This window comes from Arachis ipaensis, chromosome B2 (genome assembly GCF_059453495.1).
Source record: "Arachis ipaensis isolate K30076 ecotype BB chromosome B2, ASM5945349v1, whole genome shotgun sequence".
Taxonomy (NCBI): domain Eukaryota; kingdom Viridiplantae; phylum Streptophyta; class Magnoliopsida; order Fabales; family Fabaceae; genus Arachis; species Arachis ipaensis.
Genome location: NC_142437.1, coordinates 112744637 through 112771455, shown reverse-complemented (window position 1 = coordinate 112771455; position 26819 = coordinate 112744637). Strand labels below are relative to the sequence as shown.

Here is a 26819-nt window from a genome sequence, read left to right as displayed (position 1 = left end):
CCTCTCCCCCTCGAAGACATGTTTTTGTGATAATAGTTAATTCAAGTTAAAATTAACTAAGATTTTTCTCGTACGAATACCTAAATTATAGAAACTTTTGACTATCTATGATCTAGGTGCTTTGAATTTATAAGGGCTAATGATTGAGTATTTTTCAAAAATTATAATTTCAAATATTGAATTTTGTACAAATCAAATTTAAAGTTACGAAATTCAATTTGTTTTCAATCTACATAATGTTGCCCACATTTGAAAAATACACTCAATTTTTAAATTTAAGTGATATTTTTCTTAATTTATTTTAAAATATCTTATTCAAATATTGCAGCGTGATAAAAGTATGGTGATTATTTTTGAAAGCTACGATTTATTTTCTGTTACATTATTTTATTTTCAACCGGGAATCGGCGAATAAAACGGTCCGTACCAACATGTGAAACCGCCAAATTAAATAGCATTTGAAAACTGCTGAACCGGCTGGTTATCTATCGGTTGGACCAGATCAGGAATCGATCGGTTCTTATAAAACGCCGTCGTTTTGAGTTTCAACAAAAAAAAAAAAGAAAACAGGAAAAGAAACAAACGCGTAAACGCGTCTCCCTAACCCATCCCCCTTGCCCCTTGCCCCTTCCCCCAATACCCCCTATTCGTGAAGAATTGAAAAGCTTAGATTGAAAATTGAAAACTTAGCGTTCTACATTTAACAAAAAATTAAGGTTCTCCCGCCACCGTCTATCGTTGTCGGCGCCTCCGCGGCCTCATCTCTTCGAGCCACTGCCATCGCCCGTCCGTCGATTTCGCCCGCCGTCCATGCTCTCCAACTCCTGCTTTCTTTTTGTTTTTTCCTGGGTTCCTTGAATTGGGTTGAATTTTTTTTAACTTTTGTTTATTTTCTTAAGTAAATGTCGATATGCTACAATTTTTTCTAATTCCTATTAGTTAGTTCTGATTCGATGATCTTTATTTGTTCTACCAACAACAGAAAATATAAATAAAAAACAAAAAAAATTAAATACTCATGCTAAAAATTAAATATATCAATTTCTATTTTTATCGAATAATAACTTAATTGTCGTTTTGAAATTTTAAAATAATTAATTTGGTTAATTCAGTAACGGTTTTTCGTTTTGAAATTTTGAAAAAAATTTTAACGGTTTGTCACCTTCTGCAAAAAGTAACTTAAATTTGAATATTGTTAAAGGCCACCGAAAAAATCTTTAACAGATTTTGCATCTGTGGTCGAACTAATTAAAAAAAACTAACTTGTTAAATTTCAAATAAGTATGGAAAACGTTATAAATAACTGTTAGAGTAATGTCAGTATTATTCAGCCTTTTCATTAATTTGTTTTATATTTTTTTGTTATCCACCCCTTTTCAGCACTCACGTTACGAATAACGCAACACCATGACTGGTCGTGCAACTAGGAGTAGTTCAAAGAGGTTCTCGTAACGTCAATTTTTTTAATAATTTTTTTGGTGACTAATTTTATTTTAGTTTAATTTTTTTAAAATTTATTCGTTCCATACCATACCTTTTTTTATGTCTACGTGTTAGCAATTATTTATAAAATTTTAACTGATTATTAACTTATTTAAAACTCAATCTGACATTATTCACGTATTTTTATTTTGTTTGAAGATTAAATTCAACGCAAAAAAAAAGAGATGGAAAAGAAAACCACGCAGAATGAAATCATCACCGCACAAGATACTATTTGTGATGTATCTTATAGGTAAATCTCAATTTAAAGGTATTCCTGATAATTCAGTTTTAAGATTACCAACTCCGGTGACACATTCACGAATTGGAGACCAAGTCAATGGGGACATACAAGAAAATAGATTATTAGATTATATACTATTGTTCTTTGAAAATTTAATGGTTAAATTATCACACATTAATGGTTAAATTTTCACACATTAATGGTTAGATTATTAGATTATATACAACAAAAGGGATAAACTTAATTATCGTCATATGATTTAATGTTAAAATAATTACACATTGAAAATTATTCAATAGATCCTCATCTATTTAACTATCATGATAATTATGTTATACGAACAGTAAAAAATAATTACTAAATCGACCACTAATATTAGATAGAGGATACATATTCAAAATATATAAAATAATATGTAAAAATATATAATAGTTAATTTTTTTAACATATAATTTTTTTATTATGAAAATAAAAGTAATAGTTTTCATTTGTTTTTTATCACTGATAATGTAAAATTATTTATACAATTAATTAATAGAACTTGAGAGGGAAAAAATGCTAACAAAATATATACAAAGCTACGTTTGATTATAAAGACAATGCAACACAAAGAATAAAGATATAAAATTTAGTGTTATGTTTTTATATTTTATTTGATAATAAATTAAACATAAAAAACTAAATTATAAAAGTTTATTTATTATCTTTTCATACAAAATTTTAAAAAATATATATAATGATAAGAAATATAATTACAAAAAATTGATAAAAATAATAAAAAATAAAAATTAAGTTGTGCTCTTTATTAATATTTTATGTCTTTTTTTATAAAAAAAATATATAATATATTAATTTAATATTTCTAAATATAATATATGTGTTTATATCTTATTTACTAAATATAATTTTATAATTTTATATTCCTGTTTTAATCTTTTATACTGGTAAACAAACTTAGCTCAATAGCAGTCTTATAGTAAATAGTCATCTTACTATAATTTTGCACATTTTCTCAAACTTTATTGGCTAATTAATAATATAAACATACTGTTAATTTATTTATTTATTTACAAAATTTAGTATAAAGTTTAACTATTTAGCCTTGCAAAAGAAAAGGAAGAGTCAAATAATTGCACTGCATTATTGATTGAAAATATTTATTTTGTTTTCATTAATTTAAATTTTGAAATTGTTTTTTATTTGTGTTTAAAAATTAAAAAAATTTGGGTACACAAATCAAAGTCTCTGATATATTTTAAAAAAAAAAAAAAATTGGAGTACACATATCTACAATTTTGAGCTGTGTACTCCAAATCTTTTTAATTTTTTAAACCCAAATCGGAGGATTCAAGTACACAAATTGGACGGTCCGATTTCTGTTTGGATTAAAAATCGGACGATCCGATTTCTACTCCCTAAATTAAATCATCCCACATTTTAAAAAAATACTAGAATAATTTACAATTAAAAAAAATACCATTGTTAATTCAATATTAAAATTAAAAATGTGGAAATATGAAGTGAAAGTATTTGATAATAGTCATTAGGGTTGGCTCAGGCGAAAAGAAACCTTTAACTTTTACTTGGACTCCAATTCGTGGATGCCCCACTAGAGTTGGCAATTTCACTAGGGCCAGCCACAAAATTGTCTACACATTCATTTCGTGGGCGCCGTGCCAGAAATCTCTGCTGCTCATGTCAATCCCATTTCGTGGCCACCACATCTGAATTAGAGTGTAAATCCAATTCGCATGCGTCCCACCTGAAGTGCTCCGACGCATTTTCGGAACTATTTTTCTCCATGCGTATTTTGGGAATAATATATTTGTAATATTTATTTATATAAAAAAGCCTATGTATATTGATCACTTATATTACGTAAACAATTTTTTCTAAATTTTATTTTATAGTCAATCTTTTCTAACAACAACTATGACTTCCTATTTTAATTTACTTTGTATATTAGTTATTTTACATTAAAAAAATTATTCACCAATTATTCCTTACTTTTAAACTCCAGTAACAATAATTTTTTTATATATATCTTTCAAGTTTTTTACGGTCAATCAAAAATTAGAATATGATAATCTCAGTAACTATGTTACAATTTAAGCCATGTTAAATAAGTAATTATATATTTGAGTACATTAAGAATATTTTTAATTTATATCATATTGTAATTATTTTTTATTTTATTACAATTATTATGGCTCGTTTATGAAAAAACTTTATTTTATGAAAAAATTTTATAACGGATTATACTATGTAGTATTTTATCATAACATTTGATTTTGATCAAAATACATAAGTTTATATTAGTATAACATTAATTAATTAATTAATACCTTAATTTTTTAAATGTAATAATATTTGTAATATTATATTAATCTAATTAATTAATTAAAATTTTTTTAAATATCAAGTACGTATAAAAGAGTGATATGTTGTTCAAAAAATCTTATAAACTATCTTTTTATTCTTTTGAAAATGTAAGATGTTTCATTCCAATAGTCATTGTTGAAGAAACACTTTTTATTAATCAACTGCAACATTTCAATCAATCGGGCTGGACCGGACAGGTTTGCTAGTTACATCTTGGTTAAAATTTGTACCGTATTAATAATTTTTATGCATAAATTAATTAATTAACCATGACTAAATATTTAAAATTAATAACTATATAATTTCACAATAGTAAAAGTCAATTGTCTTAAAATTATTTTTTTAGTATTCGGTTTTTAGTTTTATTTTTTACATTTTAAGACTATGTAAAGTAAATTATTATTAAATAGATTCTTCTTATGGTTTTTTTTTGTTTTGTATTTTCTCACAAGAAGAGACCTGTATGACAGTCTAAAACAAAAGAAACTATTAACTATATTTTGATTTCGTACTTGTGTAGCCAAACTCTTTCTAAGGAGAACACGCAAGCCTCCTTCGACAATTTATTTGTCAGCAACCAACATTTAAATTTACTCTCAGAACCTATGTATCAGTGTTTAACTGAATACATTGATTCAAAGATTTTCAGGGTGAAACAAGAGGTCCAAAGGACGATACGCCAAGAGTTTCAGAATTTGGCCCAAACATTAACTCCTCCTACAAACAAAGTAATGTCTACTGCTGGAGGTGAAGAAGCAAATGGCAATAGGGTAAGTAACAAAAATTAGTTATCTCTATTTTAAGTATTTTTTAAAGTTTGCCATCTGCAAATTTCATGGTTAATAGTAAGTGTGTAAGACCCACATCGGTTGGGGAGGGGAACGAAGCATGCCTTATAAGGGTGTGGATACATCTCCCTAGCATGACGCGTTTTGACGAGTGAGTGTAGGGGGCTTCGGCTATCATCCCTATCGTCAAAGGCAAAACTGTGAGGCCTTGTGTGCCAAAGCAGACAATATCGTGCTAGCGGGTGGTCTGGGCTGTTACAGATGGTATCAGAGCCAGAACCCGGATCGATGTGCCAGCGAGGGCGCTAGACTCCCTTAGGGGGGTGGATTGTAAGACCCACATCGGTTGGGGAGGGGAACGAAGCATGCCTTATAAGGGTGTGGATACCTCTCCCTAGCATGACGCGTTTTGACGAGTGAGTGTGGGGGGCTTCGGCTATCATCCCTATCGTCAAAGGCAAAATCGTGAGGCCTTGTGTGCCAAAGCGGACAATATCGTGCTAGCGGGTGGTCTTGGCTGTTACAAAGTGAATATAGTAACATATGAACAATAAAAAACTGTGTTTAACAAAACTGAAAATGATCAAAATAAATATTTGTAATGTATACATTTAATATGTAGGCAACTAATCGTGATGGACAACTGTATGAGTTGGATGTCGTCAAATGTGAAGTTGAAAGGTTGTGTTCATTGACAATACCAGTAAGTAAAAATTATTTTATTAGGATTATGTTCAGTGTGAATAATTTGACTATGATTTCATAATTATTTATATTTCAGTGGACGTTTGAAATCTCCAAAGATATGCTCGTCAATGAATAAGAAGCAATGGTAGCTATATATTTATATAATGCTAATGCCTCCCCCGAGTAAGTATCTTGTTAATATACATATAGATAAAAGTTGTTAGATATTTTATTTCATGTGGTAAGATTATTTATTTATTTATTTTTGCAACAGCGAGGAAATACTTGTACACGAAGGTGTAGATGGTTGTAGAAGATCATTCGATGCACTTAAGCCTATGCGACATATAGATGCTAATGTAAAACTCTAAATTGCACTTTAAATTTTTTATTTTTCAAACCTCTGATACTAATTTTATTTGTTATCTTTAATCTTGCTAAATATTAACAATGGTTGCATGCACAATGACTCATGAGAAAAAAATTCGTTCCGGAGGTCCAAAGATATGGTTTCTTCTGCCTAGGGTCTCTGTAAGTCATATGAAGTCAAAGTTTACTATATGCTTTAATAAAACAACCAAATTGAATCACAATTTTCTTTGATTGTAAAACTTGTTGGGAAAGCACTTTCGTTTGTCTACCCACCAACAGCGATGGCAATGGACCATTCAACATACTTATTTGATGTTAGCAGCTTATCAAAGGTAGCTAATGTATTTGTTTTAAATTTGAAACCTACCCATTTACTATCATTTGCCATGATATGTTTTTATAATCTTGAGTTTTTGTGATTTTTAGATTTATGTACCAATTAAGGACAAATTTAAACATTGGTACTTATTATGTGTTGACGTGAAGAAGAGAAAGTTGATATGTGTAGATCCGATGCAACAAAGATCAAGGAAAACCATAAGGGAGCGACAGATTCGACAACTAGTGAGTTATTCATGCTTCTAAATTAAATTTGTTGACCATAACTCATTTAATTTTCAGCAACAATTACTTACAATTATATTTCCTGTCAATGTAGGCAAATTTCATTGACTGAATGACTCATGAACAATTGCTCGATGAGAGAATAGAGGGTAAGTCAGATTTGGATGAAGTTTCATATCAACTCGGTGAATTTCGGATCTACTATCCACGAAATCGTCCACAACAAGAAAACGCGTAAGACAAGTTACTATATGAATTTAAGCAAATTCAAATAACTATCTAAGGAAGGTGAAGCTAATATTTTAATAGTATGCCTCAGGTTTGATTCTGGGATGTGGGTTGCTAGATGGCAGCTATATGCTGAGGCCAGGAATTCCTTTATCATACCAGTGAGTATAACATTATAATTGCTGACATTGTATCTTTATTAAATAGAATCTTCACTAATTTATTAATTTTATAACATGCAGCCAGTGGACGATACTGCACGCATGCGATTGGCCTTAGATTTAGTGCTGAGCAATTACAATAAGGCCAAAGAAAACACCATCGATGCTGCAAAGAAATTGGTCGCTAAAATAAATTGAAATGCATCCATTTATTATGTTCACGATATGAGTTTTATTAATTTGTCTAAGTTTAAGATATTTTGAATTTCATACATTGATAGTGTTTGTTATTTTATTTTATTAAGACTTTATATTAAAGCCATTTTCATTTATTTGTTTCTAATCCTGTCATTTATTTCGGTAGTATTATGTTGTTTCTATTTATTTTACTAAAAATGTAAAACAAAAAGATGAAACGTTGCAACCTCACTATTGAACGAAGGGTTACACTAAAAAAATTACAAATTTGCAGAAGTTATTTAGCAAAAGTTTTAAAAAACTCCCGCACATTAACCCAAAAACTTTTTACGCCCTTTGTAATTTAATTTATAGCGGTTTTTGTTCTAAATAGTAGGGGTTCTAGAAACCCCCCAAAAATTAAAATTTATGAAACTCAAATTATTCTCTCACGCACAAACCCGCCAAACCAAAACCCCAAAATCCCCCGAGGCTTATCGTTGTTCATGGTGGCCCGCTTCTCCAACTGCTCTTCAGGATATTGGGTTTGGTATTCTCTTCCTTCAATTGCTGTTGTTATTAACATTTGCTTCCAGTTCGCATCGCTAAGATTCTTCTCTATTTGTATCACTGCTATTCTTCGTTTTAGGTTGATTTCGTTGCTCCGTTGTTCGCTGCTCGTTAGTGTTTTCTGCTTCGTTGTTCATTGTTCGCTATTCGCTATGGTTGTTCATTGTTGACGGCTTTTTCCTTTATCAATCAAGGTAAATAATCGCTGTTTTCTTTGGTATATGCTATCTTAATTAGATTATTCTAGTTTTTTAACCATGTTTTGATGTGTATTTTTTACCATTCAACTAATAAAATACTGAGATTTGGGATATTGAACTAGAACAGAGTTATGTTGTTCATGAATTAGAGAAGAGTTGTTCATCCCAATAATCAGGTTATGTATATAGTTTTTCGCCCAATGATAACAGGTATGGTCTAATGTTATGCATTATTCTCTTGCAGGGCTCCACAATTTGCATGTCTTGTTTACCTATGATTCCAAATCTGATATCTTTCAAGCAAGGTAATTGTGAAGAATTACCTGAAGTGTCTAATATTGAACTTCTATGACAATCTACAATAAAGGAACACATTGTGCACCTAATTTTATATATATTTATTGCAGTTGGCAAATGATTAGTCTCAAAGAGTAGTACTAGTATATAGTTTTTTTATGGAACGTGCTTTATATGCCTTAATTTTCCTTATTAGCTTTTGGCCTTATTTTTTTATTTTTAATTTTAACGCCTTTAATAGTGTATAAGTTAAGGACTTAATGAGTTTCTTTGACTGTATTAGTAGTTTTGAATTTTGAGATATAATCCAAATAAAGAAGCTAGTATTAGTGGTTTAGAATTTTGAGCCAATAACGGGAATCCATCTTGCATTGTTTCTTCTAGAGTTCTTTCTGTGCTTCTTGAATTCTTATTCAGATAGCATATGAAAATATAATGTCTTTTGGAGCTAAATTATGAAGGTTTTAATTTTTTAAGCATCAAATAGGTAGTTTACTCTAACTTAACTATGCTTGGATTTAATCTATTGGTGGAATGATAAAATTATATTCACAGGAAATATTCGAAAAGCTCATGAGCATTGCTGTCTAGGCATTGCACTTAAAAGGAGTTGTGTATGTAGCTAACATTCTAGCCACTCTCAATTGTTATTGCGACTGCCATAGATGTTGTGTTCCTTGGTGATACTCTGCACATTGGAAGGTACCACTTGTTCAATTTTGGCATGGAATAACAGATATACTAATGCATATGAATAAGGAAATTGCTTTGTGTCATTTTTTTTGTTGGTTTAAATCATTCTTGAGTCTTAGTGATGGAAAAATATAATAAAGAAAAACAGATTTCGAAGAGATTTATCTCATAGTGAATTGTACCTCAAATCAAAATAGTTGAAATTGAGTAGACTCTTACACAGAACTAAAAAAGAATCAATAATTTGCTCCATGACGTACTCATACTTGTTATGATGGACATAAGTGGATCAATTTGTACCCTCCACGACTTTATGCAATGAGTTCTTATGTTTTATCATTATTTTATTCATCAAACTCATAGTTGATTAGGTTAGTTTGCTTAATTGTTTATTTGCTTTAAATTTTTTTTTGTTTGCATTTTGCAGTATAATTGTAGCGGTAATAATATCAATTAGCTTTTACAAGCTGTTGATAATGTTCCTCTTTTACAAAGCTATAAAGTTGTGCATCAAAACGTACATAATAGTCATAATACTAGTACAAACTCTTATATTCTAATTCCATTGACTTGCATTCTAATTCCTGTATGCCGAAAGCTTTAATGGAAGATTATTAATTTTAATAATTCCTAGGGTGCATTCGAACTTGGATCACATTTTGCCCAATAGCCATCAAGTACAATAAAATTTTATAGATGCATTTTGAAATAGTCACAAGTAACAACATATACTCGAGGGATTAATCATTCTGATCTTTCAATTTTTTGTATTTTTGTTTTAGAATTTCTAGTTTTCATGCATTTTCAGGTAATCATTCACTAAGCATCTGCTGCAATTAATGATAACTTGAGTTGTTGTCTGTGATGTTTTGTACTTGGGGCCATAAAATCGGAAGCCATGAGAGCCATCCATTGAATTTGCAGAGAGGCATCCATTGAATTTGTCTGATATGCAGCATCTTTATTTAGCTTCAAGGAGTTAAAACTTTGAAACAGTGTTTAGCACTTTATTTCAATGGTTGTAGGGTGAGAGATAATATCAAAACGTGCTGCCTGGTTCATGGGATGGATATCCAAAGTATAAATTAAAATGTTAGGAGGGCTTGCTTCTTTCATGTTCTATTATCTGTTTTGTTCTTGTTCTTTATTAAATTGGTTTTATTTTTTCATCAATCTTTTGATCAATGTAATTGGCTAGTTTGTTGGATATAATGTATGTCAGAATTTGTTATGACTTGTTTTTTTAATATTGGGTCACTGATTATATCGGTTAAATACAAGAAGTAAAAATTGAGTAATTACTCATAAATTAATTAGTATTAATTTTCTTATGACTTAAAATAGTTAATAGATAATTAATTAATAATATATACCAATTGAATAATTGTATAAATAAAAATTTAATTTATAATTTCACAAAATAATTTTTAAAAAGATAATTATGTATATATTAAGAGTACAGTACTTGTAACACCCTACCACACTAAGCTTTACGCTTAAGTCGTAAAATAGAGGTGGTGTGGTATTGCGACCTCTAAAATAAAATGAGTACATATAACAGCAGAAGAATTATAATATGCTAGGAGCCTTGAAGAATAGAGGAAACAAAAATCGCAAAATAAAAGCGCAACGCTCAAGGAACGAGTTAACTTGCGTGCTAAGAAAACCATAACTATTAAACATAAGATAACAAAAGTGGGAATAGAGTGCCAAAGATACAAAATAACAAGCTCCTAACTCATCCTGCGAAGTCAAGACTGGCCGGAGAATATTTACACATATACACATACATATCCAAAACCCAAAAGTACATATACACAATCCTACCTCTCCATAAACCTCTAAGAGGATCAAAATAACAAGTTATGCGGAGAGAAAACCAAGTACATATATATATACATCATAGCATAACAAAATAACCCTGTAACCACTTCGCTTCAAGAGTCCAGACGCCTAACGAGATGCCTCTCGACCTGCATCTGAAAAATAACAACATAGTATGGAATGAGAACTGGAGGTTCTCAGTATGGTAAAGGTGCCACACACATAATATATAAGGTCCAGGGAATGCCAGAGGCAATCCTAGAACGCCGACACTCAGATTATAGAGCTTAAAGTATTAAATAGAAGCCATAAAAGGTGGTTCTCTAAAAATATTTAATCCTAACTTAACTTAACCTTAAATCTAAATCACATACTGCCATTCCTCCATACCTCCAACTCCTTCATGCATTTTCACAAACAAATAGACAGATAAGGCAAACACAAGAAGGTTACAACTACTGCAGGTAACAAATACATATTTAGCATGGCAAATACAGATAGGCACACCCAATTAAAGCACAAGCAAGTAATTCAAGTAATATGCATATGATGCATGCCTGTCCTATGGCTGATGAGGCTCATCTGTCGGTTATCCAGCCAACCCGACAAGTCTAAATTGTCCTTAGACAGTCCCCCGACGTGCATCCCCAAGAGTCTATGCATAGCTTTTTTTTCATATATTCAATATTGCTCAATGGGGGTAACATTCCCGGGAATTTATATAGTGCCCGGTCACACTTAAGTTATAGGGTCAACAGAGTATCGAGTTTTCAACCTGGTACACGTGGTGGCAAGCCACGGCACTTAATCTAGGGAATCTCGTATCTCAGATTATTCAAATTCATAAGCCATTTAAATAATTCAATTATAATTCATCAACATCCACATCATTCTCAATCGCCTTTCATTCATCATCATACATCAATCATATTCAATCTTTATCCTTCATTATCACACCTCCCATTCCGTCCATCAATAGTTCCAGTTCAAAACATAATTCATTCTTTTCTAAATGAATCAAACTTAAAACATGCTCATTTTCTTAATAACTCAAAATCAAACCATATAACCTTTGAATCTAAATATTTTTAAATAATCATATAAACAAAATCTCTAATTTTTATAAAATTTCGGCAGCATTTCCTCTAAAACTCGGACTTTACCACCCTTTTCGGGTCCAAACCTGCATTCTTTTCAATTCAACATACCCTTCCTCATTATCATAACAATCTCCACAATAAATCTACCTCAGATCAACAATTAAACTCATACAATATTCAAAAATAAACAACCAAAATTCAACTAAGAATCATAGTTCACAAATCCTAGGCTTTTAACACAAAATACCTCAAATCAATAATTCACCAAATCATTAGTTAATCAACAAGCACCAAACCAACCATGTTCATCAACAATAACATTCAACCATAATTCTCTCCAAATTAACATAACAACATTCACCATCCAAAATTAATAACTAATTATCCAATAAACTTCAACCAAATATATATTCATCGACAAATTACTAAACATTAAACATACACCTGCATTCTAACTTATCCTATGGTCATCTAGTCTAAGTTTTCACAGAACATTATATATTAAATGCAAGAAACCTAAACCATACCTTGGCCGATTTCCACGTAACGACCAAAGCTATTTATTCAAAACCAAGACAGCCCCTCAAAACTCAACTAATCCGCTTCCTCCAAGTTCCAGTATTCACAATTTCAAGCTCCAATTATTTATTCACAACCTAATACACATTCATAACACATATATATCCAATTTAATACTCAAAGCTCAAATTCAATGAAAATAAAATAGAATTATCGTATCCTCACCTTACCCAAGCTTCAATAAGCAAGAGTGAACGTTTTTCTCAAGCTAATTGGATCCTAAAACATCAAAAATCAAAGAAATTCAACAAACTCTAAAATTGGGGGAAATGAAGGCTGAGTGTAAAATAACGAGTTACCTATGAAATTGTTTTGGTAGAAATGTAGAGCTCAATGCGGTGAACGCGTGGCCGCAAACGGTGCGGAAATCGGAGCTCGGACGGAGAAGTTACGGGAGTTGGAAAGTTACGTGAGGGTTTACGGGAATGTTTCGTTCTTCTTTTCCCTGGGAAGCTTTCAGCTTCGTTTACGTTGAAATGAGGGGGACGAAGGCTTGGGTTCACTTAAAAGGGCTGGTCCGGTTGGACCGATAGCCCGGTTCGGATCCGGTTCAACCGGTTCAGTTCTTTCGGTCCAATTTTGGACCGTTTTCTTCAAAATTGGTGTCAAAATTCTCGTTTCAATGAGTTTTATCCTAATTTGATATAATATTCACATTTCTAATCTTCCTTATTAAAAACTAATTTATTGACTAATTATCTACTAATTTAACCGAGGTTTACAATACTCACAAAAATATGTAGTGAGTACTAAATCATATAAATAAAGACTATTTTTTTAACTAAATTACTGTCATTTTTAAAATCTAACAAATGATAAAATAATTTATTTTTATTAAAATATTTATTAAAATTTTTTTTACTTAAAAATTACTGAACTTTTTATTATTTATTCAAATTATATTATTTTAGCTAAATAAATTTTATCTTTTTAAGTAGCTCAAGTATTAGAATATTTGAATTATCTTTATAATTTTTAATTTTATCTAAATTTAATCTTTTATATTTTTAGATTTAATTTTAAAAATTTGTGTTAATGTTAGAATATTTTTAAGAAATAATATTATAGCTTAATAAATCTATTAAAGACAGGTCAGTTATGGCACGTCAATATGAGCCAATTTGGTGATAAATAGAAGACACGATTTAGCGTTTGTAGTTAAAATTTGGTGGCTAAACTCCGTTTTTTTGGTAGTGTACGTGATAATTTTTCCAGTAACAATTTAAACATCGTATTTTTATTTTATGTCTTATGTTGTCCTATTTTAGTAAACGAAAAAGGTGATAACATAAAAAGAAAAGAAATTTCAAAAATTTAATAGTAAATGAGTAAAATGACATAATCTTCCTAGTTCAATAAATGTCAAATCAATCAATGAATGCAAACTATACAAAACAAAGGTAACTAGTAAATGGTACAAAATTACCAATCATCCTACAGGAGATTCAGTTGTTCTGGAACTCATCCCGGACTCTTCGTTACTTGTAGATGCACAAACTGGGATATCGGGACCAGGACTTGATGTTTTCACTTGATCTGTAAAAGTCGATTTAGCTGCTGAGGTTGGTGTTTTTCCACCACCAATGTTCCTATCTTTTTCCATCTTCTGCTGATTTTTCATACTGTCATGTCTTTTGCGCTGATCATAAACCAAACGTCATCTTCCGTTATAAATCCAAAACACAATATGCCGAATCACCATACAACGAAATTCTAAACATAGTTATAGTATGAGATACCTTAGTGAGGATGTCAAGATGGCTGCTGATATTTTTTCTGTATCATCGTCTACTGGCTCCTTTGGGATTCTACCAAGAACATTAGGACAACATTTGTTGTAGTGCGCTGTCACACCACAGTTTGAACACCTTCTACGTTGCTTAAATTTTGAGTTTTTCTTAGGAGCTCCCTTACTCTTTACCACCAATGGGTCAACAACGTAGTCATCATCTAAATTACCGTTGCGTGGATTTTCACCTTGCTTTTGGAGTCTTGTAATTGTGTTGACAACATCATTCATTACTTCGACAAAATCACTTGAGTTCTTACTTTCAACATCCATCAACCTAGAACACTCAGCACCCAACACACCCAAACGACACTTTAGTACCTTATCAGAATCACTTGGATCATCGACGTTTGACTTCATGAAATCGCTCTTGACATTCTTCGTCCAATGCTTGCACACTAAGCGTTCTAGAATAACTTCAACGTGTTGGTGCTTTAGGCATGCGAATATGTGCATGTAGGGAATTCCTCTATTTTCGAACCACAGACACTCACAACGAAGCATCCCCCCAACTATGTCAAACTCAACCACATGATCAATCTCTAGCACTCCAAAACTGTTACACTTGAAGTATAGTTTTCCACCATCCTGAATTACCAACTCTGTATTCATAGCACAAGCACCCTCAATTTCCTTCCTGACCTCCCGGAACATGTTACGAGTGAAAGTCTTTGCAGCAAAATCTTCAAGTGTCGACAAAGAAGTCACAAGTACTGGATCGGTATATTTACTATTGAACTCTGCAACTCTTTCATTGTTCCTGTAATGGCTAACAACGGTCTCCATGTTATTAATGAATTCAAGAAGGGTATCTTTCTTTCTCACATATGCTTTTATCAGAGAGTTAATCCCTTCACACTGGGATGTTGTCCTAATTCGCCCAAAAAATTGGTCCCTCAAATAGGCAAGAGCCCATAAATTCCGCAACTCATAGGTTTGGTCGACCCAAGAGTTGCTTGATAAGTTATACCTCGTCACCATGTCTCCCCACATGACCTGAAACTCTTCAACACTCACATTAGCATAAATCAATTTCTTGAAGTCATTTAAAAATCCACTATTCTTAACCTTCTCGCATGGATTCCTATGTAAGTGCCATGCACATAGTCGATGTATTGCATAAGGAAAGACCTATTTAATGCCTTCTCTCATTGAAAGACCTCCGTCGGTGACAACTGCCATAGGGTGTTTATTCCCCATTGCTTCCAAAAAAGTTTCCAAGAGCCACTTGTATGAACCAATATCCTTATTAACAATAAGACCACATCCAAATATGACGGTCTGCCCATGATGATTGCTACCAGAAAATATCACAAGTGGTTTATTGTAGACGTTCCTATTGTAAGTTGAATCAAATGTCAAGACATCCCCAAAGCACTCATAATCAATAGGGCTAGTCCCATCAGCCCAAAACAAATTTTCCAATCGATTCTCATTACTTAATGTGTACTTGCCAAAGAAATAAGAATCATTCCCAGCTTTACCTCTCAGGTAGCTTATTGCAACATTTGCATCACCACCCTTCACTTTTTCCTTCCTATGTTGAGTAATGAGGTTGTACATATCTTTTTGGTTGAATGACAAGTTTGCATATCCACCTTTTTGAGCAGCCAAGTATCCCAAGATGTCACAGGTCCTGATGCCTATGTCGTGCAAATTTTTCGCCTGAGCTTTATCCGAGACACTGAATGTGCGATACTCAGGCATCATGCTAACGTCGAGTGGATCAACTAATCCATGAGAGTGCTCTTCGTAGAATGAAACAACCTTCCATTTATGAATTTTTCTATCTAGTCTTGCACGAATTCTCGCCCGGCAACAACTTCGAGTTAGGGGTCGGTGGTCCCTGATTCTTTCGTCCTTTTCAACCTCTTCCTTTCTTGAGCCTGCCCGATTGCAAACAATTTGGCGCATAATTACGCAACCATCGCTATTGCGTCTGACTTCATCCAACCTCACAGCGAAACCGTGCATCATTGCATAAGTCTTGTAGAATCGATAAACAGCTTCCTCATCTGTAAACTGAAGTTGCATGATATCTTCTCGTGACAGCTCTGCTATTCTCTTATCTTGAGGTCTATCTTCATCAGCCTCCGAATCGTCGTCTAAAAAATCTAGATTGTCTCCTCTTGGAACTCCTCATCGGAGTCTGTTCCAAAAAAATCGCTATCCGATGGCTCCATCTCCCAAAAATCAACATACACCTACAATTTATAAAAAAAAACAAACACATCACCACACAATTAACATTTCACATATATGTAGACTAGAAAAAATACCACTAATTTACATAAAATACAGCAACACCTTTAAAGAACTAAAAGATTTTAATACAATCCATCCAATTGTATTTACTTTTATGTCCCCCATTTGGTTGACTAGCTTCTTTGTATCTTAGACCTAAGCAGAACAACATATATTTATATTAATTTTTTTTAAAATGAGCATCAGTGATTTCATCACTTTAGAATTTCATTTGTCGTGATCTATACAAAGCAGAAATGACATTCTCACCAAAGATAAAATGAAGGAAATGTATGTAACAATGAAAACATGTGGTAGTAATACTTGCACTTGACCAGAACTATGTCGGGCACGTTATGTTTATAGAAACAATATAGATAATAAATATTAGAAATTAATTCAAATGAGGCGTATAAAAGAAGACAACACTGAGTTTGATGCATTTTAATCTAATGTTCAGGAATCATGAGGGCATGCACAAGAAAAAGCATTCAGCTTCTTTTTATTTCTGGCTGGATACTACCCATTTTTATTTGCTTCATAATCATTCAATAGATATACATAATTAATATCATACAATTTGTTAAGGCCTTCTCTACTTAATGACTTCTATTTCACTTCTTTCGAAGGAAACGAGCAAAGTGAAAATTAGTTTAGAAAGTAAGCAACATAATTAAATAAAATAGAAATAATTCAGATTAAGTAAATACTTTTAGGAGATTATACACCAAATCTAAAGCAGAAAGCATCCTCTTCCATATGAAAGTGAAAGTGAAAGGGGCATTGTGTGTAACAGAAGAATACCAGCAAACAGGGACATTGCAAGAAGATAAATTAAAAAAACAAAACACAACACCAACAACAACACAACATCAACAACTATAACAAGATGAAAGGTTCAAAAAAATACGACAACATCCAAGGTGTCTCTGATCAAAATTAAAGCTACTCTTGTTCTAATTACCTATTTCAATTCCAATTAACTCAGTTCAGAACAAAATTAAAAGGCATAAAGCAAAGAAAAAGATATAACAAAAACGTAATTGCAGAAGTAATAATTATTTTAATGTGCATTTTATATTAGTGGCTTATTTTAGCATATGCCTAGCATGGTTAAATTAAGATATAGTGATAAATTACCACATAAGAAGAAAAATATATAAATGTAAATAACCAATGAGGATAGAATAAAAATAAATAGGCGGTATGATTTCTTCAATCTGGTAGAAATCACTTTCTCATTTACCAAACCAACTTATATTCAATAAGGACAAAATGCCACCATTACGTTCGTTTTTCAAAAGTTCTGTTTGGGTGTATAAAGATGGCAAGACCCAAATTTGATAAAACTTTTGAATGGAGGAAAGGATCTAGACATCCACCCCAATTCTCTACTGTTCCACATTAAAATTAGATTTAGAATGACATTGGACAATCCACCATTCTACCTACACAATCATATATCCTCAATTGATAACCGAATACACCCTCCACTTTGTTAAAATTCAAATCCATTCTAAAGTGGAAAATTTCAATAGCTTTCTTCAAGGCAAAACATTGAAACTACCAATTCAAGTCCTATATTTGTTGAGATACTCGCTCTAAATAGATAAGCAAATTTCCATAACTAATGAGCCTAGTCATTAGTCTTATAAAGCAAAGTTTTCCAGAGGTATCAATTTTGAAGGACAAGCTATATATTTTCCCATACAAGAGACATAATATCATCTGATATAAATGATATATGAATTGACAAAATAAAGAAAAATTCTTGTGGCAAAAAATACTCATTATTTTTAGTAATCAAATTTAATCAAGTTGGTCTAGTAGCTTATTAATACAATAGAAACTATTAAAAATAAGAAAAAAATAAATTGTAAATCTAATATAAAGAGAAAAGCAAATGCACTTTGACTATTCAAGTGATCAATGATAAAAAACTAAATGAACAGAGACAGGGAACCAAAAACTACTAACATTATAAACAAATTAAACATAAACTGATCTAGCATGACAAATAAAGAAATACCATCTTGAATATTACCTATTTTGTAAAAAAGTCTCACTAATTTTCATTCTAAAAGAAAAAGGGTCACCTTTGGGATTGAGTCTCTATGCCTCTAAATAACATATATAACACATTTTTATAATCTCATATTTCCAATCAGGCTCGTCCATATCCAGATCCAAATCATTTATACATATATACATAATGGAGTTTTATTAAACAAAATCATTACATATTTATACTTTTAGTATACATAGCCATATGCAAATAAACTACATAATCCACATCCATGCAAGTTTTTTTTTTCAATCTTACCCATCTCTGCATCATATTAGAGTAATAATTTGAGTAAACAAGTCACACCTTCACTTATCTACATGATTTGTAAGACTCCAAATTTTTATAAATTAAATAATTGACTATTTACAAATTATTGTATTATATTGAGATGTAGTTTTTAAGAAAATTATTTTCAACAAAATAATTAAATAAAATTTTATCATTATTAAAATTTAATTTAATTATTACTTATCTTATTAAATTTAAATTATCTATAAAAAAATTTATTTTGATTAGACAAAATTTATTATTATTATTATTATTATTATTATTTTTGGAAGGTACCTAACGTCAAAGGAACCAAAGAAAGGAAATGGAACTTGATTTACTATGCATATGTATATATATAATAATAACACATGCTTTCTTTTATTTATTAACCTTGACACCTAGCCAATATTTATTTTAATCATGGAATGTCATTATATATTCTTCCCATTATCTCATTCACTTGGTCAAGGTTCCAAGTGTACAAAAGAAGAAGTAAACGTGGCTTGTTTGCAATATATATATATATAAGATTAATGACACCTAAATGCCTTAGCTACTACAAATTTCCATCTATTCCCATTAGCTTTAATCACTCCCATTTCTTTCATTCATGCTTTACCGAATGGAACTTGAGAGAAAAGAAAAAGGGAAAAGCCGTAAGGGAGAGAGATTGAGAAACCATAGAACATTCGAGCTTCTGGTTTTAATTTCTTGAGATCCATAAATCCAATAAAAAATCTAATCCGATAAAAGTGTTCGTATCCTTCTCCTCTACGTATTGGCGTCACTCTTGATTGGTGGAAGTCGACGGTGACGTAGCTTTCCTGCCCCTTGAGTTCGGCTAACTGGAGTTTTAGGAAGCACAGACGATTTCTGACGCTTTCTCCTTCAGCAGCTCGGTCAAAAAACTTCTCCGGAGGTCCCATTAGTTTGATTTCGTATGGAGGTAGGGTTTGGTAACTTTATAATAATTAAATGTGAGTTTGATAAGTGAATGTTGATTTAGTTGATTATTGCTTGAATTTGAATGAGTTTATTTTAAATTATTGTTGAATTATTGTTGTTTGCTTGAGATTTTGATTCAGTTATGTATGAACAACTAGCTGGGATGCTTTGATTATTTTGGGCGTAAGAAATGGAATTTTCAAAAGCTTTAAGAAATATATTAACTGATTTTGATTTATTAAAGAAATGTTTTTGCTGCTGGAGTCGGTTGGATTATTAATTGTTTTAAAGAATTTGGAGAATGGCATAAAGATGTGGTTTTAGTTTTAAAAGAAAAAGAGGAGATAAATCGGCACGTGTACTTATGAGAATGATTGAAAGGTCACGAGAGGGTGACGGAAAGTAAATAGTTATGGTGCCGATGTGAAAGTGTTAAGCCGTGGGCTTTGTTTTTGAATGATTGTGCGGGGACGCCCGTGTGTATGGAACGGCTTCCAGGAGAAAGTGGCACATGCTTCAGCTGGAGAATCAGCGCCTGCAAGTACTTGCAGAGGTCATGTTCGGCATACTTCAGCTGGAGAATCAGCGCCTGCAAGAAGTGGAAACTTGCAGAGGTTATGCCGCTGGAATGCCTTATCTGACTTGCGAGTCGGATTGCGTCGGGTGCGGGTCGAAACCGACAAATGAGCTCATTACCTGCGATAGGAATAGACATGCATCATGCTTGTTTGCGCATATCTCTGTGCTATGTAATTCTGTGATTGTGTGTGTGTGCTGCATGACTGATTGACTTCTGAGTTCTTTTATTATTCATGCTTATAAGTGTTTTGTTGTTAGTTGCAGTCGGTTAATAATGGCAAAATGAACTTAACTTCTAACCCCGACCCTATTAAGAACTTCCCAGTTCTTACCCCCTATCTCCACCCCTTTCAGCTACAGGTGCAAAGGCTCATTGTCAAGTTACGGGAGCACAAAGGAATATGTTTATAAGTTGAGTTGTTAGGATTTGTTTTCCCCTCGCCTTGTTAGTTAGAGTTTTTAGAGGGGTAGGATTTGTTTTTGGGAATCTTGAAATAAGTTTATGTATTTAATACTATGTGAATATATATACTTTTGTGATTTAGTGGCGTAAAATAAAGTCTCTTTTCATTTTCTTAATTAAAGTTTCGGTTCGTATTCGCGAAGGCTCAATATTAAATAAAGATAGTATATAATAAAAAGATTTAGAGGTAAGTAGCACTCGGACTTTTAGTACGATCATGAGGTGCTAAAAGTTAGGGTGTTACATGATTATATCATTTCCTTTGAATTTAAAATACTAATAAAAATATATAATAATTCCCATAAGTGTAGAGAAATTAATCCATCAATTTACATCATGTTTTAAAGGTGTCTATACTTGTATAAGAGGAAATGAAGACACAAAGTAAATATCTAATTGGTAAGATAAATAAAGTCCTGTTTTGTTTTGAAATTTTTATATTTTTAATTTATGTTTTGGTTGTTTTTTTTTTCTTCTCTTTCCTTTTTTTTAGATTTAATGATTAAAAAAAATCTGGCGTTCATTGTTTTATTCACAAAAATCTAAAATTAGGAAACAAAATACAGACAGTGTAGGCAGGAATTTAACCCCAAAAGGCCCAAAGCATGCCAAATATATTGAAGGCAGAACTAAGATTATTATTAAAGAACTAAAAGATTTTAATACAATCCATCGAATTGTATTTACTTTTATGCTTCCCATTTGGTTGACTAGCTTCTTTGTATCTTAAAGACCTAAACAGACATTCTTATTCTTACTTGGAACATGCTTCTACTTGCAACATATTTTCATATTGTTATTTTTCTCCAATTGCTAAGTAGTATCCATCAAGTTTGTTAAAGTAGATTATGCAAATACATAGACATAAGCAATAAAGTAGTCAATTTAGTTCTAAGAATCTTAGTTATAAAAGAGCCATCAATAACCAGTACCAGAATAAAAAAAAATTAACTTCAGGTTATGCACGCATATGTTAAAAGAACTTACTCTTGGTGTATATTATTTCAAATTTTTCAAACCAAATATAGTAATAACTTGGAGAATGCACAATTGCACTTGGTGCGTGCTAATAAACTAAATGCACATCAAAAAATGATATAACTATAAACATAATAAAAGGTAATATATGATAAAACTTTGACTAATTAACTTATTGATCTTGACATAGAACAAGTGCCTATAATTACATTCCTTCTCCAACTATACAAAAAAGCATGAGGGCCTAACTAATAGAAGATATAACTCTAAAAAAGCTATAAAATAGTTGGCATGTTCTTTCTAAAATTAATCCTATTAAAAGGTTAATTTACATTACATAGGTTGTGAAGTAATGCAATAAATTGTCCTCCTTTTTGTGCCATACTACATAAAAGAAAAAAAGGGTATATAACTGTGTATTTAGGAGTATGTGTTAATATTTTCTCTAAGAATGATGTTGAAACCTCCAGGATAAACGGAAAGAGCAAAATTATAAAATCAAGTCAGTAAAGTCACCCAAAAAAAGATAACTATAACAACAAGAAAAGATCAAAGCAATTAAAAGTTTCAGGAATGAAAAGAGAGTGTTTTTTTTGTGACTAATGAAAAAGGGAGGTTTTAATAATAAACTTAACATTTAAAAACATATTTTTCCTAACTTCTAGTATTAGGCAATAAAACCAGATTCAATATACTAATGCCTGTGCATCTTAGTTCAAAATAGAATTAGCAGAACCCAATATTTTGACAATATAAATAAAAAAAGAATAATAAATAAACAATAGGAATTGACATTTGAGAAGCAGAGGCTACAATCAAACATACAGTGAATAAAAAATGAGGAAAAGACAGAAGCCTATAATTGTTCAGGAAATTAAACATAGAGGTTATCTCTTTCAAGAAGGCCAAAATGCAGCAGGACCGAATGCAACATTAACTCCAGTGACAATTTTTCTGAAGGGGTATGTTGGCTATTTTGAATTAATTAACCAAAAACAAATGCAAAAAATGGCTATATCTTCAAGTAACAAAAGAACACAAGCAAACAGAGGGGATCATCCCAAGACCTTGGGATATAATTACTATAAGTGGATTATATTAATTTCACTGTTTCGAAGTCAAATTCTATCTACTTGGGCAGGGTTCCAATTCAACAAAGCAACCGTTGCTTACCTATTTTTCCTTTTTCTATTCAGCCACTCCCTGACAAATGCTCTCCATAATCTCATATAATCATCTTTAAATATTTAGTACACCACGCTTACTCTTTCAATCACTAATTAATTGCAAGAAGATAAATTAAAAAAAAAAAACAAAACAAAACACCAACAACAACACAACATCAGCAACTATAACAAGATGAAAGGTTCGGAAAAATAACACAACAACATCCAAGGTGTTTCTGATCAAAATTAAATCTACTCTTATTCCAATTACCTACTTCAATTCCAATTAACTCAGTTCAGAACAAAATTAAGGGACATCAAGCAAACAATGAACAGCACAAAACTCAGGCTAGAATACACAAATAAATATTACAAAATGATTCCAAGTTACAGCAAACAAAATTTAAATTCCAGCTAACAAAAATCATGAACAAAATTAAGTAATTAACCAAAATAAATGATTCCTATTTCCCAGTTACAGAAGATAAGATATTCAGAACTAAAAATCATGAACTTAGAAATTTCAGAATCAGTAATCACAAGAATAAACAACGCAAAACTTAGGCTAGAATACACAAATAAATAAATACTACAAAATGGAGAAAAGGAGAAGACCTACCTGAAGCATGAACAGAACGAACAGAGATGTCAGCAGCGAGGGAAGGTTTCAGCTAACGGATGAAGACAGAACGAACAGAGATGTCAGAGAGAAACTGAATGCTAAGTTTTCTATGAAGAATATGGGAGATTTACACTAATGTTGATGGAGGTCTAATGTTAACACGGCTTTTGGAAGTTCAAGCTTTGGTGATCCAAAACTATTTAGATATGTAATTGGCAGCTTACAATATCTAATAGTGACCAAACCTAAAATCTCTTATAGTGTGTACAAGTTTTCTCAATTTATCCAACTTCCTTTAATTTAGATTCTTATTAAAAATTGTTGAAACGAGTATTGAAATACTTAAATGGTACAATAAGCTATGATTTATATTTAAAAAGAAATAATTTTATAGCAGTTATTTTTTATTGTGATTCAAATTAGGTTAAGGATCTTAAAGATAAAAAGTCTATTAGTGAATAATGTGTATTTCTTGATTCGAATTTGGTGTCTTAGGCATCAACAAATTAACGACTGTGACTAGGTCAAGTATAAAAGGATACTATAAGAATATTGTAGATATAGTAGAAAAATTGATCTGATTAAAAACTATGATGAGTGAGTTAAAATTCTTTTTAATAGAAGTTCCAATGATATACTGTGATAACTTCAGTGCAGTATTATTAGCTGTCAATCCTATTTCACATTCTAAGTCCAAATATTTTAAGATATACTTGTATTTTTTTAGAAACCATGTAAATAACAAAGAAATCGGAATAAACCACATCCCAAAAATTGTGCAAGTGGCTGATATTTTCACAAAGGTTATACACTCATAAAACTTTCTACACTTCAGAGACAAACTTAGCATTAGTGATCAAGGTCAAATCAGCATAGCAACAGCAGTCTTCAAGAAAGCATAATTTAGAGATGATGAAGATCAAAGAAAAAAGAAACAGCTTAAAAAATAAGAAAATTAGAGATAATGATAGGAGTTATGGTATGTATATACATTAGTAAGGACTTACTTAATTATAATTAGTAATGAGTCAGCACAAATTAGTTACAATTAGCTTAGTTATAGCTAGAGATTAGTTAGTTTATAATAGTAATTTCCTTTCTCATTGTAATTCACTTAGCTTTCACCTCATGCCATAACAAAATCATCTCATTTTGATTGATTCAACGTATCTCTCCTTCAATTCCTCTTCTTCCTTCTCTACCTCTAAGGCTTGGGGTTTTTTATTTCAAACAAAATGATTCTAAGTCACAGCAAACAAAATTCAAAATCCAACTAACATAAATCAGGAATAAAATTAAGTAATTAACCAAATTAGATTATTCCTAGACACAGAATATAAGATATTCAAAACCAAAAATCATGAACAAATCAGAAATTTCAGAAACTGTAATCACAAGAATGAACAGCACAAAACTCATACTAGAATACACAAATAAATACTATAAAATGATTCCAAGTCACGGCAAACAAAATTCAAAATCCAGCTAACAAAATCATGAACAAAATAAAGTAATTAACCAAAATAAATGACTCTTATTTCCTAGTCATAGAAGTTAAGATATTCAGAACTAAAAATCATGAACAACTTAGAAATTTCAAAATCAGTAATCACAAGAATGAACAGCGCAAAACTCATGCTAGAATACACAAATAAATGAATACTACAAAATGGAGAAAAGGAGAAGACCTACCTGAAGCACGAACAGAGCGAACAGAGATGTCAGCGGCGAGGGAAGGTTCCAGCTAATGAATGAAGACAGAACGAACAGAGATGTCAGGTGGCGAGGGAAGCACGAAGAAGTTCTTGACAGTGACGGTTACAGTGACGGTGACGGAGGCACGGTGAATACAGAGAGAGCGCTCTCAAACAGAGGAGACGACTTCAAGCTCCTGCGACGGCGCCGACCTTCCACATGCAATGCCTGTACATGCAACGGAGCTGCGGGGTTGAGGTGGCTGCAGTGGTTGGCGTGACTACTAGCTGCGGGCTGCGGGCGGTGGGGCTGGGTCAATGGGTGGGTACAGCTTGAGTTATTTTTTCTTTCAATTTCAGAGAGGAATGGGGCAAAGGGGCATTGAGCTTCTGAACAATGATAAGAAATATAACTTTACTTTTTAATGTTTACAGAAATTATATATTCCTCCCTCTTATAAAAATATTTAATTACAAAGTTGCCCTACTTTAGTTAAGATATTAACTCTTATTGAGTTAAATTAACTCAAACTAAAACTAAACATCCAATTAAAACATGCCACGTCACAAGGAGTAATTTGCATATTGATTTAGAGGGGGTTGGGTAGAACTCACCTATTAAATATATATTAAAATTAGGTGATTTCTTCCAAACCAAGCCAATTTTGTGGGTGATTTACCCTTACTTAGGTGTTACCATCACAGCCATTGATTAAGAAAAATTTTCAAAGCTTCATTAAATAATGAACTGTGATAGTCAAAGCTTTTAATGAACCTATAATATAAACATACTACATTAGCTAGTGTATATACATACTATATAATGTATAGGGGAATATTTGCAATTATAATTTCTAATCTCTATATTATTTTTTTTAAAAAAAACACCCTCCATTTCTTCTTGAAATTCAACACGCATCTCTGAGAACTTGGAAAACGCATAGCCTCCATAGTACCCAACCCTTTTTTCGTTTTTTGGCCTTCGTTAATCAACCCAAGATCCATTTAGCAAGCATTATCTCTTTTGAGTTACAGGAGTCGGAACTGGTACTCTGGTTCCGTCGGTTAGGTATCGACGTCAACTGAGGAGAGGCCGAATGCTAACATGATGCGGCTCCAGCAGAGAAATTTGTAGCTGAACTTCTGCTTGTGACGAAACTGTGGCTGGTGGAAGCTGGTTTACCACCCCCATTTTTCAGCGGCCTTCGAATTAGGTGCGGTAGATTAGGTAAGGTCACCTCCCTCTAATAGTTCATTTTTACCCGTTCAAGCTCAACCTTTGGTTGTCATCAAGGTATGTCCGATTAAGTTTTTTGTTAATCCAAATTAGTTTAATTTTGATGATAGTCTATACCTTTTCAACGGTTCTCTGTTTAGGGTGTTGGGTTGCTATTTTGGAATTTGGAAATTAAGTCACATTATCCAGTTCTATGCTGTGGCTAGGTTTAGGGCATTGAAATTAAAACCTTATACTGGAGTCGTAAACAATTGGGTTAGTTTAATTGGGTTTGGTTCCGGTAATTTTACATGCAGCTTAGGTTAGCTTCCTGTAGTTGCTGTCATTCGTTCTGTTTATTCACATTTTTTGTCACCAACCTGGATTTTGGCAGGGGTAAAATTATGTCCACAAACGAGGATGATGTTAAGAATGAT

General features: G+C 31.9%; 2 protein-coding genes across 2 annotated transcripts; both read right to left on the bottom strand.

The window, feature by feature from the left end:
* Positions 1–13777: 13777 nt before the first annotated feature.
* Positions 13778–15118, bottom strand: LOC107627741 (protein FAR-RED IMPAIRED RESPONSE 1-like). The gene is made up of 2 exons (XM_021117040.1): positions 14088–15118; positions 13778–13979 (listed from the first exon to the last, which is right to left on the bottom strand). Exons 1-2 carry the CDS (start codon positions 15116–15118, stop codon positions 13778–13780), a joined length of 1233 nt encoding a protein of 410 aa, XP_020972699.1.
* Positions 15119–15268: 150 nt separating this feature from the next.
* LOC107627740 (protein FAR1-RELATED SEQUENCE 5-like) lies at positions 15269–16171 on the bottom strand. The gene has a single exon (XM_016330562.1). It carries the CDS (start codon positions 16169–16171, stop codon positions 15269–15271), a length of 903 nt encoding a protein of 300 aa, XP_016186048.1.
* Positions 16172–26819: the final 10648 nt, after the last annotated feature.

Excerpts from the sequence above, each read along its gene's own strand:
- LOC107627741 (XM_021117040.1), bottom strand. The coding sequence starts at position 15,118 with ATGGTGACGAGGTATAACTTATCAAGCAACTCTTGGGTCGACCAAACC. Across the intron at positions 13,980-14,087 it reads ATCTTGACATCCTCACTAAG|ACATGACAGTATGAAAAATC; the intron begins GTATCTCATACT and ends TCAGCGCAAAAG.
- LOC107627740 (XM_016330562.1), bottom strand. The coding sequence starts at position 16,171 with ATGCAACTTCAGTTTACAGATGAGGAAGCTGTTTATCGATTCTACAAG.